We start from the raw sequence: 17,707 nt of genomic DNA, 5'->3' as shown, positions 1-17,707 counted from the left end.
TTACCATGGCAACTTACAAATAGTAGATTTCAAACATTGATTTTAGTTTGGAAGTTTCAACCTGCAAAACGTAATATACTTTTTCCTTCTTAGAAAATTGTTATTTTCGCGCGAGGTGAGAAAAAACTATAAAATTTGCAATCTTGCAACTTCTGGGTTTTAATGGTTTGTCAACAGCTTTTGTTTAAATACAATTTACACAAAAAGACATATTTTAGTGAAAGATTTAAATAGGAATAAATAGAAAATTATATTTACAAATAAAAGGAAAAGCAGGGACGAACAAGATTAATAATATTACCTGGAATGGGATAAAATTCTAACTGTATGTTTATCGAAAGAAGAGTTGTAAAACCATTGAAAACCTCACGGGATTCAATGAAAACTTTATTATTTAAATCACTAGAAAAGGATTCAGATAAGCGGGATTTACAGAAAACTTTATTATTTAAATCACTAGAAAAGGATTCAGATAAGCGAGATTTACAGAAAACTTTATTATTTAAATCACTATAAAAGGATTCAGATTTATATAAAGAAAGCATTAAATTACAAGGATCTTTCAATATATTTAACATATAATTATAAAATTACAAAGAACTTCATTTGAAAGCCATCCATGACAATTCATTTTTTCCTGCAGCTGTGATTTTTCAAGAAAACGACACGGATTTTACTGCAAAGGTATTATGTGTATTTTCATACAGGTTAACGCAGAAGCAGTGGTGGAATAAGGGGGGTCTACCTCCCCCTCCCTGGAAGTTGGGGAGACTTCGTCCCCCTTTCCCTTGAAGATTTTAGGCCAGCTAGAGAAAGGTGGCACATTCTACTCCCTGAAGTTAAATTTTTACCAATGGATCAAAAAAAAAATCAAAATTTGGTTCTTTTATGTTTTTTTTCCTTCACAGAAAATTTCCCCCTCCCTACCCTGCCAGTGCAGTATTTAGAATTTAAAATTTAGGCAATTTTTTAATTATTTCCTCCCCTTGGAAAATATCACAATCCGTCACCGCTTTACATGCAATCTCTTAAAAGACCAGCTTATCATAACCTAACAATCCCTTTTACATTCTTTATTACAGCAAAAATGCATATGCGGTTTCTCCATACTTTGATTAGTCAAAAACCAGGAACTCCGGAGATTTAATCAGGTTCAATTTCACCCAGGGAGAACTTAATATCTGGGTAAGGTTAAACCTTTTCTCCGGACTCTTCTCTAGAACTGCGGATATTAACAAGAGGAGATCCTAAAATAATAAAATAAATAGTACAATTTTAATGATATATTTTCAGAATTATTAAAAGAATCTTTTATATTTGTTATATTTTGCCAGATATTTGTCCATTGCTTAAATATTTTCAACATTTTCAGAACTTTTAATGTAGAAGTGTTATACAGTAATCATCGTGTTATAATGTTAAATTAGCTGTATAGTATAGCACGGTGCTATGATTATATTGGTTACCGGATTTTCTACAATACATTGGTTACCGGATTATCTACAATACAGGCTACCGGATTTTCTACAATACATTGGTTACCGGATTATCTACAATACAGGCTACGGGATTTTCTACATTACATTGGTTACCGGATTTTCTACAGTACATTTTCTACAATTACATTTCATAAAATTAAATAAACAATTATTATTTTGTCAGGACTTGTTATCAAATTTTTAGACTTGTCTATTCTCTGTATCTTGAAGTGTCTAACCTTTATCATCCTTAATGGCTTGGACCTTCTCGCTAAGAAGAAAATTTCTATTTAAAAACTTTATATTACTGCAAACCAAAATAATAGTGTTAAAAATGATTATCAAAATTATCCATTAAAAAGTTTCATCTTCTCTCTATTTTACCCGGTTTATTCTTTCATCACCTTTCCTGTATCCACCTTTCCGATCAGCTTTCACCTTGGCCCCATTTTTGGCCACATTTTTTAAATATTCATTTTCAGGATGACTTCGCACAAATCTGTAAAGTCAGACATATTTCAAAATTTTATTCTCTTCAAATTTCATTTCTATACATTATGCAAAATTTTGACTCTGACAGAAGATTTAAGCCTGAACAAGGCAAAGTTAAATGAAGAAAAATTTTGAAATAAATATTTTTGTGACAGAATTAACATCTTGCAAAGTAAAATCAGAAAATAAGTTGGAAATTACTGGTGAATGGTGAACCTAATTATATACCCAATACTACCCCAAGATTAAAAAATTCAGAAATGTAAAACTTCATTCCAATTGGATAATTCATTTTATGCTTGGAAATATTAAAAAATTAAAGTTTTTCATCTTACATAACTCAGGGATTCTAAACGGTCAGTATACTAGATGATTAAGTATTAACAAGATTATGATTTATGCAGAAAACCTAAATCTGCCTCCAGAGCTCAGAAATTAAAAACCCGTATTAGGGAAAAAAAAATTAAAGCTTAAAATCTATATTAATCTACCCTGACCATAATTACCAATCATACCATTATAAATCTAGTAGTAAAAGAGAAAAAACTTTGATTTGAGGTAAAAAACAGCATTTTTTAAAAGGGTTGAAGGGTTGGCTCAGTGCTCAATAATATACCAAATTATTATAATATTGATGGCTTGTTCTTGTTATTACAAAAAATTTACTTCAAACAGTTTCAGAATGTATACTGTCAACAGGTTGCTAAAACCTAACCTGAATCTGGATGAGTTATTTATTGAGACATGTGCGCGAAGCGCCAACAAAAATTCTGTTCTTTTAACGTCTTTTCATGTATTTCTTAGTGTATCTTTTTTTAATTCGTTTTCTAGTCATATTTGTCCCTTAATCGTAGGCCTGTGCATTCCTATGTATTTCCTGGTAGTACTCGACTTTATTTCTTCTGTCCATAATCCATAATAGTCCCTCTATCATTGCTTGCCAGTAAGGGATTATGCCTGTTTTCCTCTTCTAGTCTTCAAAAGTCCTGATAGTCCAATATAATCCTTATTATATTTCTTATTGTTATTCTTCTTAGATTGTCAGGTTTTGTGTAACCTTAAATGGTATATGTATTGTAATACTCATGAGAAGTAACATATATACAAGTTTTTTAGAGGATAAATTAAGACTGAGTTCCTGTAAGTCAAAAACGAGAAAATAGTTAGAAATTCTATTAGAAATGATGCGTGAAGAGCCGAAGAAAAATTTTGGTATTTTTTCTTAATTGACAAAATTTGATAATAGATGATTCACAATCATGATCATGCTGGAGCCAAGTGAGATAGGGGGCGAGAAGGGGACAAAATATGCTGAGGGGGGTCGAAAATCGGTTCACCCCCCCTGTTTTCTATCTTTACGTTGGCTAAATAGCATCAAGACTACATAGTTTAACTAATGTAATGCCATACCAACGAAGAACCGTCAATGTTCTGCGTTGATACAATCTGTGTATTTTCCATATAGTGTACATTGACTTTATACCATTGTTTCATGAAAATTGTAAAGTGTTTGCGCAAACTGATTTCTACATAAATTGCCCAAATTATATGCAAATGATTCTTATATTAAAAATTTCTATTCAATCCTCATACCCTCTTATCGTCAATGACTTATTATATGCTTTAAATAAGAAGACAATAAATATCTAGATCTTAAAAAAGTTTCCCTTTAATTATCCAGTAGTTTTCACCATATTATCCAGTAGTTTCCCTCTAATTATCCAATAGTTTTCACCATATTATCCAGTAATTTCCCTTTAATTATCCAGTAGTTTCCCCCTAATTATCCAATAGTTTTCACCATATTATCCAGTAATTTCCCTTTAATTATCCAGTAGTTTCCCTCTAATTATGCAATAGTTTTCACCATATTATCCAGTAGTTTCCCTTTAATTATCCAGTTGTTTTCACCATATTATCCTTTAGTTTCCCTCTAATTATCCAGTAGTTTTCACCATATTATCCAGTAGTTTTCACAATATTAATCCGAAGTTTGAAAAAGTATTTGGTTACATATTAGAAATTCAAAACTCATACATTTCAAACATAAAATCTACTTTATGTTTGACGTGAATAATGTTTATGTACCTGTGATAGATGAATCCCTGGGGGATATTCTGGATCTCCGTCCTGAACCTGGAGAATAGTTTGGAACGGAGCTGAGCCACAAACCATCACGAACAACAAAACCTATAAATACTCCACATTCAATAAGCAAATTTCTCCAATTAAGTAAGTTACTGATTTAGATTTTCTCTACAATTGGTTAATTGCAAAAAAACCAGTTAAATATAGAACTTTCTTTGTCAAGAAGACCCAACATATTTTTCCCTCTGGTGCCAAAAGTTAATATACATAATTTAGTTACCCCTAAAGACCAGATTTCTTGCAAAGTTCTACAATATTTCTTCTCTTTAGCAACCTCAGGACTAGAGTAAGTTTCAGAACCACAATAATTCCTAGATTAATGTAGTGTAGAGTAGTGTGGTGTAGTGTGGTGTGGTGTAGTGTAGTGTAGTGTAGTGTAGTGTGGTGTGGTGTGGTGTGGTGTGGTGTGGTGTTTAGTGTAGTGTAGTGTAGTGTAGTGTAGTGTAGTGTAGTGTAGTGTAGTGTAGTGTAGTGTAGTGTAGTGTAGTGTAGTGTAGTGTACCTTGTAAGAATATTTGAATGATAGCAAGCGGATCCGAAATCCACCAATTTTATTTCTCCTGACTTATTCACCATTATATTCTCATCCTAGAAAAGAGTAAAAGAATATTCAAGAATATATTTTATGCAGTGTTCTTTAAGAATTGATTATTCTTGAATATTTATTTTAAATACAATTCATTCTCCTGCTTATGTATAGTTAAGGATGAGTTTAGAAACTTGGCTAATGTCCGCTATCATATTCACATTCAAGATTATAGCCAGCTTATTTACAAATTAGAAACTAACAAACTTGGAAAGTTAGAAAGTTAACAAGCTAGAAAGTTAGTTAGACGGATTGATACTTATGCCTTTTAAGAAACTGACATGTACGTATAACAATTCTTTGTACTGTATCCTTATCCGTATCCGTATCCGTATCCGTATCCGTATCCGTATCCGTATCCATATCAATATCAATATCAATATCCGTATCCATATCCATTTCCATATCCATATCCATATCTATATCCGTATCCATATCCGTATCCATATCGGTATCTGTATCCGTATCCGTATCCGTATCCATATCCGTATCCGTATCCGTATCCGTATCCGTATCCGTATCCGTATCCGTATCCGTATCCGTATCCGTATCCGTATCCATATCTATATCCGTATCTGTGTCTGTATCTGTATCTGTATCTGTATCTGTATCTATACCTTGATATCGTTATGAAGAACCCCTACTCCATGTAAGTATCTGGAAGGTAGGATATGGAAGGATTAGAAACATTAAAACTTTCTCCAGCATGGTCTATGATATTGCAATATTTCTAAAAGTTACAAATGTTTAAGATTAAGGCTTTAAAGATAAATCGAATGCAGAATATGAATGGTTTGGTGCACTTTATAAACGCTATCTTTGATTATTGATTTCAAAATGAAAAGCAAATGTGTGGAACAGTTAAATAAAATATATGACAGTTAGAACGCTTTAGCAAGCTCTAAGGAAAAAATGGCCAAGATGAAAAATTGGTGAATTTTCTTTGAATCCTGCAGATTAAAATATATTTAAAACAAGAAAAATACCAAATTTTTCTAAAATAAGTTTTAAGAAAGGATGGATTATTTCGACATAAAAGTAAGATAAACTATGCTTAATCTTTAAATTGACAATAATTACAAAACGAAAAAACCAGAGACCGGAGAATGTCTGCAATGGTTGTCACTAAACTAGTTTAAAATTGTAAAAATATATAAAAACCAATACGTTTAATTCACAAGCAGTGATTATGTAAAAATAACGCCACCCTGTATGTTTGCAAGATATAGCACGTTAGTCTTTAAACTTGAACTGTTATAAAGAAATAATTTTTAAAAAAAGGTTTTTGATTTCAAAATGAAAAGTAGGGTTGTAAACTATGTTTCTTCCAATCCTTATTGCGTCAGTAACCTAAAATATTTTTAAAAATTAGAAAAATGTAAAATTCAAACATTGATACATGATTTGAATTTTTAGTATTGAAAGTAATCAGGTACTAGAACTGTGTATCTGAAGTAATATTATGTGTCCCATGAGAAAGAACGGATGAGAACCACGATAAAGAATGGATTGTGTTTCATAAGAAAGATCGGATAAAATGAACGGATTGTGTAATTGGAGAAAGAACAGATGTGTACCTGGAGAAAGAACGGATTGTGTACCTGGAGAAAGAACTGATGTGTACCCGGAGAAAGAACTGATGTGTACCTGGAGAAAGAACTGATGTGTACCTGGAGAATGAACAGATGTATACTTGGAGAAAGAACGGATGTGTATCTGGAGAAAGTACGGATGTGTACCTGGAGAAAGTACGGATGTGTACCTGGAGAATGAACAGATGTATACCTGGAGAGAGAACAGATGTGTACCTGGAGAAAGAACGGATGTGTACCTGGAGAAAGAACGAATGTATATCTGGAGAATGAACAGATGTGTACTTGGAGAAAGAACGAATGTTTACCAGAAGAAAGAACGGATGTACCTGGAGAAAGTACGTATGTGTACCTGGAGAAAGAACGGATGTGTACCTGGAGAAAGAACGAATGTATATCTGGAGAATGAACAGATGTGTACTTGGAGAAAGAACGAATGTTTACCAGAAGAAAGAACGGATGTGTACCTGGAGAAAGTACGGATGTGTACCTGGAGAAAGTACGTATGTGTACCTGGAGAAAGAATGGATGTGTACCTGGAGAAAGAATGGATGTATACCTGGAGAAAGATCCATCTAGCAACCTCCTCTTCCAGGTGTCCGTTCTTCTCTATTAGATCAAAGAGAGATATTCCTTGAACCAACTCAACAACTATTTGAAAGTATTCCAAACTCTCAAACACGTCTACAACCTTGACAATGATAAAGATAAAATACAGAAAGTTTGTTTTCAATTAGTGCTGAAAATATTATAAAAGTAAGTATATTTTTCGGCGAAATAGAATAATTTGATGCAATTAAATCCCAAGATTTCCGGATGAAAAATTGTTATATTAATTAAAAATCGGTGACTAAGGTTACAGCCTTCAGTTTTGTCGAGTTAAAATTTTCTTCGAAGGCCTTGTAAATGTACAATGGCGGTTCTTGAATTTTGTATTACTCCATTTATTTTACAGTTCTACAATATGACATGGAACGAGATTTATTTAAAATTAACTTTTGCAAATAAAAATTCTCAATTTAAAGAGACAATTCATAAATCTTGTATTCAAATAACTTGAAAAACATCCTCAACAGATCTTTAAACTTCTTTATCTTTATCCTGAGTTATGTTTAACAAGACTTAACCTAATATATTCTCTCTAATCTATGTTTATCCTGAATTATGTTTAACAAGACTAAACCTAATATTCTCTCTAATCTATGTTTATCCTGAGTTATGTTTAACAAGACTAAACCTGAATATATTCTCTCTAATCTATGTTTATCCTGCCTTGAGTATTGATGGATAGTTGAGTTTATTGAGAATACTAAACTCCAGGGGTAAAGATAAACTCTCTCCCTTCCTCTCTTCATAAGTCCATTTCAATATTCTATTTTTCTCCACCAGCTTTACTCCAAACCTCAAACCCTAAACAAATATTGATGAAGTGAAATACGGTTCTTCTAATTTCATAAAAAATATTTCCAAGAACAATTTTATTTTATTTAAAGGGCGATAAAAATAGTTCTATTTAAAATAAAAATATATAGTTTGCTTGTTTGTAACCTTAATAAAAGTAAAAAAATCGACATTCATCATTTTTGAAATATGCAAATAGGCATTAGAAAAAATTCCAAAAATTTGAGAATGATTAAAAATTGCGACTTTCAGAGCTACAGTTAAAGCTAATATTGTTGAAATGAAATGAAGTGTCAAATAATCCTGTAAGATAAAAAAGTTACAAATCACTTAAATTACACATTTTGTTCATTTGACCTTTTATTTTCTCAAATCAATAAAATCATGATTTTTATTTTATTATTTATCAAAGGTAACCATCACAGGGAAAACTATCATAGTTCAAAGGGAGGATTCGCGAAAAATAAAAAGGTGTATAGACATTCAGCGAAAAATAATCGCCGTTGAACGCTAATAATCTTACTTCTAACTGTTAATAATTAATAATATTTGTTATTTGTTTGATACGCAATGCACTTAAAACGTCTTTTTTCCCGCTAGGTGTCTCTGCCAGGTGTAATCATTCAAAGCATCGAGAGCTGAGACATCTAGCGGCCAACCAATTCGGCGTTTTAAGTGCATTGTATACAAAACGTATATTAAATACATATGAATGCTTCGAAAAATAATTGATGACTATAGGTTGTAATATCTGAATGATTTGTTTGAAATTAAATTGATTTTTTTACGATCCGAGTCGTATATTGCAACTTTCTGAATTTGTATGGACGCTATGATCTTCTGCAGTCGTTTTTAACAACAAATATTATGAAATATTAACTATATATGATTGCATCGAAAAATAATCGATGACTTTTGGTTTTGACTAGAAATCTAAATGCTTTCCTTCCTATTCCTCCACTTCACTTATGTATTCCCTCCCATATCCTCGCCTTCCTTCCCTCGCTTTCCTTCACCTTGCCTTCCGTCCCCTCGCCTTCCTTCACCTCGCCTTCCTTCCCCTCGCCTTTCCTGCCCTCGCCTTCCCTTCCCTCACATTTCTTCCCTAGCATTCTCGCCTTCCCTCTCCTCGCCTTCCTTCCCTAGCATTCTCGCCTTCCCTCACCTCGCCTTCCCTCCCCTCGCCTTCCTTCCCTAGCATTCTCGCCTTCCCTCCCTAGCATTCTCGCCTTCCCTCACCTCGCATTTCTTCTACTCAGTTTTTCTTCCCTCCCTTCACATACCCTCCTATTTCCTTCTCCCCCCTCAAATATCCTTCTCGTCCCATCCTTCCCCTCACATACCCTCTCCTTCACGTCTTTCCTTTCCTTACCTCCCTTCCCCACCGCGGATTTAACTATTCGACCTATTAAACATAATTTTTTCGCAAAGCATGTCCTCTTATCCAACACGAATCTAGCCAGAGAAAAGCATGTCCTCTTATCCAACACGAATCTAACTAGAAAAAAAGCATGTCCTCTTATCCAACACGAATCTAACTAGAGAAAAGCATGTCCACTTATCCAACACGAATCTAACTAGAGAAAAGCATGTCCTCTTATCCAACACGAACCTAACTAGAGAAAAGCATGTCCTCATATTTCACATGAAACTATTTTAAAAATGGATGTATCACAGGAAACTAGCCAAAGAACCGAATGTCCACATATTTCCAGCGAAACTTACTAGAGCATAGGATAGTCTAATATTTCAAATGAAACTAGCTAGAGAAAAGCAAGATCTCACACGAAACCAGCTAGAGCACAACATGTCCTTATATCTCACACGGTTTTTATAGGGGGGTGACCGGCAATGTATGATAGTTGAACTGAGAATGTAGTTTTGTGGAGATTTTGAGACCTATGAGACGTTTTTACGGTGCATATTTGTTCATCGAAAGCGCAAATTTAATCTTTAAAATCCTAATAGATTGGTCATTTCTGAGGGATTAATTTTGAGAATCGGTTTTAAAAAAATTATTCAATAACGACGACGAAAAATGTAGTAAAACTTATATAGTAAAGTAAGTAGTTGTTTAGGAACAGGTTCAGAAGACAAAAAATTAACTATTATCATCGAAAATATGTAATCTTATTCAGAATTATTGGTTTCTGTAATATCTCATTGTTCACAAACATTGTCTGTAGATATCCTGGAATTTTTATTGAAAAGACGACATTTAAAGAATTTGAAGAAATCTGCGAACAAATTCATAAAGAACAAGAAATTCGATCTAAGGATAAAAAAGAAATAATTGATTCTAACATTGATTTATTGTCAAAATTTCAATTGAGAAATATGTTCCTAAACATCTAATTAGTTTACTGTTGATATTTTTTACATTTTTTGGCGTTATTTTATTATTTTAAAAAATCGATTCTCAAAACGTAACCACACTTAATGAAGGATTTTGAACGTCGACTTTATGATCAAACTCAGTAATTATACATTATTAAAATGTTTGTATGTCTCAAATGAATCCTAAAAAAATTCTCAACAATACAACATTCTCAGTTCAACCACCATACATTGCCGGTCACTCCCTTTAAATGAATGGAACAAACAATCTCATAAATTATCTGTTCGTTTTTAAAAAATAAAAACTTTTAGTTTAGTTAGTGTATTTACCGTTTGTTTACAGAATAGATTGTCAAGACCTGATAAAATGTGGCGACCACAAGTTTAGTATTTAATAAATTATATTCCCTACCAACTTAAAAGTACATTTAGACCTCCTTGCTCCTTTCAATCAGGATTATTTTCATCCATTAATGAGAATTGTTTTTTAAAAACTTTTGAAATTTTCTTTTTACGTTAAGCACAAAAAGAAATTCCTGAAGAATTTTGATTAAATAAAAGAGAAGAAATGTTTTGAATTTATGACAATTAAGGATATGGTCATAGTTTTTTTCTTCAGTTTTTACTTAAACTGTAGACGTAATTTTAAGTAACCGTCCATTTAAAAGTGGCAATGTCCGATTCACACCAGTCAATAGAAATACAAATTTTCCTTCTTTACGCTATATATTAACAACCCCTCTATCAACCTCTTAAATATCCTGTACACCTATTTGACGAAACACCTCCGATTATATAATCTAGAAATTACAACATTTTAAGGGAGTGACCGGCTATGTAAGGTAGTTGAACTGAGTTTGCAATGTTGTGGAAAACTTCTTTCGGATTCATTTGAGACATATTACACTTTTTAAAGATCGGTAAATCCTGAGTTTGAGTGTAAAGCCGACGTTCAATACTCCTACTTTGGGGGTGGATACGCTTTCAGAATTAGTTTTTTTTTAAATTATTAAGTAACGACGACATAAAATGTAAAAATATTCTACAATAAACTACAGACGTCATGTTTAGGAACATTTTGAGAAAATAAAAATTAATCTTATCATCGAAAATAAGTAATCTTGTTCAATTATTAGTTTCTATTATGTCATTATTCTGGTTTCTCATTATTCACAAAGATGTTCGCAGATTTTCTATAATTATTATTGAAAAGACGACATTTAAAGAATTTGAAGAAATCTGCGAATAAATTCAAAGAAAATTAGAAATTCAATATAATAATGAAAACGAAATAATCGATGTTAGCATTGATTTATTGACAAATTTCTTTTGAGAAATATGTTCCTAGCCATCTAATTAGATTACTGTATAATTTTTACTTCATTTTTCGTTGTCGTTATTTAATAATTAAAAAAAAAACTAATTCTGAAAACGTATCCACCCCCAAAGTAGGAGTTTTGAACGTCGAATTTGCGCTCAAACTCAGGATTTACAGATCTTTAAAAAGTTTAATATGTTAATGTTGAAATTTTTTCAATATTTTTAGATTATTTTAAAAGCACATAGCAGCGGTCACCACGACAAATGATGAAAACATATCCACCCAAAAATATATATACCAGCAAATATATAAAGTAGAAATTAGAAAAATATCTAGATTGAAAATGAATTAGGATCATGATATAGACACGTAATATATTTTAATTTGATAAACTTACCTTGTTATTAGTTGCTAGTTTTACTAAACCATATCCACCCTTACCCAGCTCTAATCCTATCTCAAGCTCCTGGAAACAAATCCTAGGATATTTTACAGATAAAAAAGAGAGAATGACTTTTACATTTTATGATTTATAGTAAGCTAGCAACCCTCTTTCTTATTTTAAAGGAATTTAGTTTTTGCCGCAAACTCAAATTTTCTAATTCTTATCCCTTTGCACCTATTTCAAACCTTAATTATTAGATCTATACAGAATTAATAATTTGAAATATCAAAGGTGTATGACATTGGATTCAAAGATTTAGGAATTAGAAAAGAAATTGAGTCTTTGTCAGAAACTCTGATTTTCCAATCCCTATATCTGTGCAATCCATTGTCTTAGAGCTTAAATATTTCAAACTATGAACACTGACAGATCAAATATTATAAGTTTGAAATATCAAAGATTTACACCAGCAGGTTGTAAAGAAATATGGATTAGAAAATTTGAGTTTGTGGCAAAGACTCAATTCCTTTGTGGAAAGAATTAGCTACGTTCCTTCAGCTTTTACAAATAATTTATTTACTTTAACAAAATATGCGTACAGTACATATAAAATAACAGTATTTAAGACTTTTCAAATTTCCGTTTTATTTGCTGAAATTTATAATATTTTTTTAATAAAAACTTTTCGACGGGTCATATTCCTTCCTTGGGGTCTTGAGGATCCAGCATTGAACATTTAACCAATTTGCCTCAAATTTAAATTGAGGAAAAGGATAAAATATTAGAAATAGAAGTTAGTTTCCCGACAAAGCTAAGTATATGTCGGCACTAGTATAGGAAGAAAATGTTGTCGACAACGGATGTTAGATAATTACGGAAGCAAGGATGAATGAGAGTGAAACCTTCTTTGTAAACAGTAAGAAAGTAGAAGCTATGTTGACTAAATGGACTGGTCACCAGTTGGGACCGAAATCCAAAATGAGCACGATCTAACACAAAATTACGTGTTTTAAACCGTTTGAACTTGTTCCCAGATCCAACCCGTCAAAATAACCATTGCAGTTTTCAAGGGTTTCTTTTACAACTACATAGTTTTTCTTAATATTTTGCCACAACCTCTGATTTTTTATCATTATATCTTTGCAAACTGATGTCTTAGATCATTCATTTTTTTAAACTGTGAATTCTATCAGATAAAATATTGAAATATAAAAGGTTTGAAACTAACAGGTAACAAAGATATAGATGGATTAGAAAATTTGAGTTTGTGGCAAAAACTCAGTTTCTTTGGACTCTTTTATTGAACGTCACAATGTGTAAAATTTTAAAATAAGTAATCATAATAAAGATTACGCGCCTCAGGAAATTGACAGTTTAAAATATGAAAGGTTTACTGTATCTATCAGGTTGCAAAAATAAAGTGATTATACTATTTGATTTTATGTCATGCGAAATTTGCAAGAACTCCGGTTTTTTGTCAACAACGCAATTGTAACAGAAAAATTGGATTGAATTCAGCTGGATAAAGAGAAGTCTGTGGAAAACAATGGAAAATTGTTAGATCAATACTTTACTCTGAATCCAATTAATGCTTTAAGTGCTCAATTTTTTTCCAGAGAAATTAAAGTACAATACATAAAACAAAGACATGACAAATATATAATAAGATATGTACGGACATATATCTATGACCTGAATATATTCGTAATGTGTATACATTATACAATATAAACTATTAAACATTAAACATAAAGTTACATAATACGTAATACGTAATTTTTTAGCCATAGATAAATAGATATCACCCCCAGGGTACACATCGGTTTACTCAACAAAGGAATTGAGTTTTTGCCACAAACTCTGATTTTCTAATCCTTATATCTCTGCAACCCAATCTTGGAGACCTTAGATATTTCAAGCTATACATTCTGTCAGATCAAAAAATCTAAGTTTGAAACATTAAAGGTTTACAACATCAGGTGGCTAAGATAAAGGGATTGGAACATTGGAGTAATTGTTGCAAAGACTCAATTCCTTTCAGTCAATTAGATCCAAATGAGTGATGAGCTTTTTTCTTTAGATTAGAGACGATAATTAACCAAAAACTGATCAATTTAACCAAGAAATTGAACCTGAGTGAATGCTCGTCAACCCTTTATGAATTGCTATGGATTATTATAATTCAAATAGTTCAAGTTTGCTGCGATATGGAGCTTGCCGAGGTGCGAAAATTAGATGCGATAACTTGCCAAGTCTGTTCCAGCCGCAGCGCCCGGCCCTATTGCAACCTAATAAAAAATTGGAAGTTGCCACTTGGGAAATTTTCACTTAGGAAGTTCCCTTTAGGAAAATACCTATGCAAAGTTTGTGGCGATGTGTTGAGTAAACTCTGTAAATTCTGTAAACTCTGGTTCTTTTTTAATAGCGGGCCGACTTTAAACCAACTAGAGCAAGCTGTACAGTACAATTACAGACTATGTATTGCAAAGCTGGACAGTAAGCCAAATGAGTGATCCCCTTCTATTAAAGTTATGTATTAATTTATTGTTCCATTCACCTCTATCAGAAAAGAAAAATGAGAGAATATTTTTGTCTAGGATTCTGATATTCAGTGGTTTTCTAAATAATTTACTAATTACTCATTTCACTTTACTCATTATCTAGATATATTCCAGATCAATTGACAAACATCTTCTTTTCACATTTTTCAACATAAATAACAGACATTAGAGGTCTAATATGAGACCATAGGAATAATAATACCCTTTTTTAAATGCATAGGATGCATAGATGCATAGTTTATATACATTTTATATATCGTTAACGTCATATATTCATATATACCATGAAGCATAGGATGCATAGATGCATAGACTTATATAAGAAATATATACAAGTTTATATATGGCTGCATAGGATGTAGTTTCATCAATTGTTTAACCTGGAAAACATGTCAACTAATATGTTTTACTTGACATTTGTGACGTCGTGTATAATTGGTCCATATCTCTGTTGCCACCTATTGTACTTGATAATCTATTTGGAGACGGACGGACGGAGAATTTAATTTATCAAGTAAAATAAAATTTTCTAAATTCTCACGTTTATTGGGACACCCGGTGTTGGGTGCGTCAATTTCATATTCCTATTAAACTTGATTTCTTGAATTAGAACTGTAACCAAGTTATTACAGGTTTTCTCCATTAAAGGACCTTACAGCTTTGTTTGACTTATTATGAATAACATATTCCTGATTTAGTTTCTAAAGGCCGTTTTTTCATTTGCGGGTTCTCTGCAAAAGTGACTTGAGCATTCCTTGCTTATAAGAAGAAATTGAGAAATTCACAGAAATAAAAAGTTTTCGAGTGAGAAGAACAACGGTATCTTGCATATTTTTGATCATATTTAAATATCCCAGTGAAGTATTTATTCAATATTTATGTGTGGTATATATTATGTATAACATTAAGTTTTTAATCAATATTTATGTGTGGTATATATTATGTATAACATTAAGTTTTAAACAATATTTATGTGTGGTATGTATTATGTATAACATTAAGTTTTAAACAATATTTATGTGTGGTATGTATTATGTATAACATTAAGTTTTAAACAATATTTATGTGTGGTATATATTATGTATAACATTAAGTTTTAAACAATATTTATGTGTGGTATATATTATATATAACATTAAGTTTTCAACAATATTTATGTGTGGTATATATTATGTATAACATTAAGTTTTCAACAATATTTATGTGTGGTATATATTATGTATAACATTAAGTTTTAAACCAATATTTATGTGTGGTATATATTATGTATAACATTAAGTTTTAAACAATATTTATGTGTGGTATATATTATGTATAACATTAAGTTTTAAACAATATTTATGTGTGGTATATATTATATATAACATTAAGTTTTAAGGTTGGGTAAATTGTAAAAGCGAAAACAAATATTCGGGAATATATCGGAAATTGAAAACTGAAAATGAAATTTAATTTCCTTGTTCAATTTTACTGAAACGCATAAACTCTTATTTACATGTGTACAATTTTACATATATTCTGTACAGTTCAAAATGTATATTTTGGTCATCCAACGTTTACATACAAAAAATACAAAAAATCGTATTTTTTGTTGTTAAAAAAGAATAATTTTAACTTTTTTCAGACACCAGCTAGCTAAAATATTCTCACATGTTATTGTTTAGAATCACAAGAGGGTTGAACGTATTTTTTAGTAAAACATATAATTATAAATAAAAAAGTGGGATTTATCTTGTTAAATAATGATATTTAATAAAAGAATTAATCCTAAACTCGAGAGCACTAAAAGGTTTCAAATAAACCATTTAATCTTTTAATATTATTTTCATTTTTAAATTTTATATCAAACCTTTGAAAATCTTCTTCCGTCCGGTGATACTGCATCATCTATATAGACAGAGTTTCTAGTTTTTAATTGGAGCTGTTCAAACCTTTGTTCAAACCAGTTCATCTTGTACCTAAATACAGAATAGTTTACAGCTTTCAATTTGAGTCGCTCAAACCTATTCTCAAACCAGGTTATTATGAACCTAGATACAGTATAGTTTACAGCTTTCAAACCTATTCTCAAACCAGGTTATTATGAACCTAGATACAGTATAGTCTACAGCTTTCAAACCTATTCTCAAACCAGGTTGTTATGAACCTAGATACAGTATAGTTTACAGTTTTCAAACCTATCCTCAAACCAGATTATTATGAACCTAGATACAGTATAATTCACAGCTTTCAATTCACAAATGGAGCTTTGCTTTAACTTTTGATTAAATGTAAAAATCAAATTCCCTTTCTAACTCATATTACAGATAAAGGAATTGAGTATTTACCAGAAATTCTGAATTTCTAATCCCTATATCTTTGTATCCAAATGTGATGTCGTAGACCTTGGATATTTCAATCTATGAATTCAATTAGATTAAATAATCTAGGTTTGAAATATCAAAGGTAAATCAGGTTGCAAGGATATAGAGATTAAAAACCTTGAGTTTGTGGCAAATACTCAATTCCTGTCTAACGGTCTCTACCTTTTAGTCCTAAACCTAAATGTAAAATATTTTTTACATTTTTATATTAAGATATCGAAATATATTACACTAGCTGAAGTGCCCAACGTTGCCCCTGATAAAAAAATTTCGAATTAAAAGAAGAATTTGAATTAAAAAAATCTATTTTTGGAGAATAAATAAAATCGATTTTTTTGCCTATGTTACCCCCAGGGAACCCATGGATTCATTCAAAAATTTCAGCTTTTTCGGTTCAGCCGTTTGGCCAACTCTAGCTGACATATATACATACATATACACATATATTTCAGTTTTTAACTTCAAATTTTTTATTAAAAAATAATTACACTAAACATTATGTTTCACGTCTATCATGACGATCCTCAGTAGTTACAATTCTTTGAATGTTCCAATGCACTAGTCTTAATTATTTTTAACAGTTTTTCTACTAACTACTAGAACACGTTACTAAACTTAAACTATACGGAGACAAGCAACTGTCCGGAAGCAACTGTCCGGAAGGAAAAAGGAAAGGAACAGATTTGACCAAACTGTCTTCTTTCCACACTAAACATTAAACAACAGTTCTAGACAATCTTTACAAAATTTTATCATACTTAAACTTACAGATTTCTTACAGGGTGTCTCCTTAGTACTTTTTAGTTGGGTTTAATTACAAATTCATGAGTTCTTTTTTGTTCATTTCTTTGAAGAGTAGTTGCATCACTTTTTTAATTAAGTACATGGAGTTGGGGGTGTTGCCATTTCTCCAATTATAATTTTTCCGCAGAAATAGTTTAAGCAAATAAGTTCTTATTCAAGACTAAAATCTTCATTCCTATTAATTGTTTTTATTTTATGAATAATAATAGAAATGCCGCTCGATGTTCATTAGAAATGAG

The 17,707-nt window shown here is 31.3% G+C and overlaps 1 protein-coding gene across 4 annotated transcripts; it reads right to left on the bottom strand.

Moving 5' to 3' along the window:
- Positions 1-344: 344 nt before the first annotated feature.
- On the bottom strand, positions 345-17,309 carry LOC111703286 (serine/threonine-protein kinase pim-2). Of its 4 annotated transcripts, none has more exons than XM_023475181.1 (11): positions 17,280-17,309; positions 16,151-16,259; positions 11,753-11,834; positions 7,569-7,706; positions 6,856-6,987; positions 6,038-6,054; positions 5,322-5,361; positions 4,621-4,706; positions 4,339-4,429; positions 4,059-4,160; positions 345-1,247 (listed from the first exon to the last, which is right to left on the bottom strand). In XM_023475181.1, the coding sequence occupies exons 2-11, from the start codon at positions 16,186-16,188 to the stop codon at positions 1,116-1,118; spliced, it is 858 nt and encodes a 285-aa protein (XP_023330949.1). In that variant the 5' UTR covers positions 16,189-16,259; positions 17,280-17,309; the 3' UTR covers positions 345-1,115. The 4 variants fall into 4 exon arrangements, with proteins under 4 accessions (XP_023330949.1, XP_023330948.1, XP_023330950.1 ...); XM_023475180.1 differs by lacking the exon at positions 17,280-17,309 and having other exon boundaries at positions 346-833; positions 1,111-1,247; positions 11,753-11,821; positions 16,151-16,609; XM_023475179.1 differs by having other exon boundaries at positions 348-1,247; positions 11,753-11,821.
- Between the last annotated feature and the right edge of the window lie 398 nt (positions 17,310-17,707).

The sequence above is a fragment of the Eurytemora carolleeae genome, unplaced genomic scaffold (assembly GCF_000591075.1).
Source record: "Eurytemora carolleeae unplaced genomic scaffold, Eaff_2.0 scaffold545, whole genome shotgun sequence".
NCBI classification, from domain to species: Eukaryota; Metazoa; Arthropoda; class Copepoda; order Calanoida; family Temoridae; genus Eurytemora; species Eurytemora carolleeae.
The sequence above is the reverse complement of the archived record's forward strand: the minus strand, read 5'-3'. Positions and strand labels throughout refer to the sequence as shown.

What these genes read in the sequence shown, in the direction of transcription:
- LOC111703286 (XM_023475179.1), bottom strand. Translation starts at nt 16,252, where the DNA reads ATGAACTGGTTTGAACAAAGGTTTGAACAGCTCCAATTAAAAACTAGA. An exon ending in CATTCAAATATTCTTACAAG is followed by an intron (nt 4,430 to 4,620) that starts GTACACTACACT and finishes ACATTAATCTAG; the next exon opens with GAATTATTGTGGTTCTGAAA. An exon ending in AAGAAATCTGGTCTTTAGGG is followed by an intron (nt 4,161 to 4,338) that starts GTAACTAAATTA and finishes GAGTATTTATAG; the next exon opens with GTTTTGTTGTTCGTGATGGT.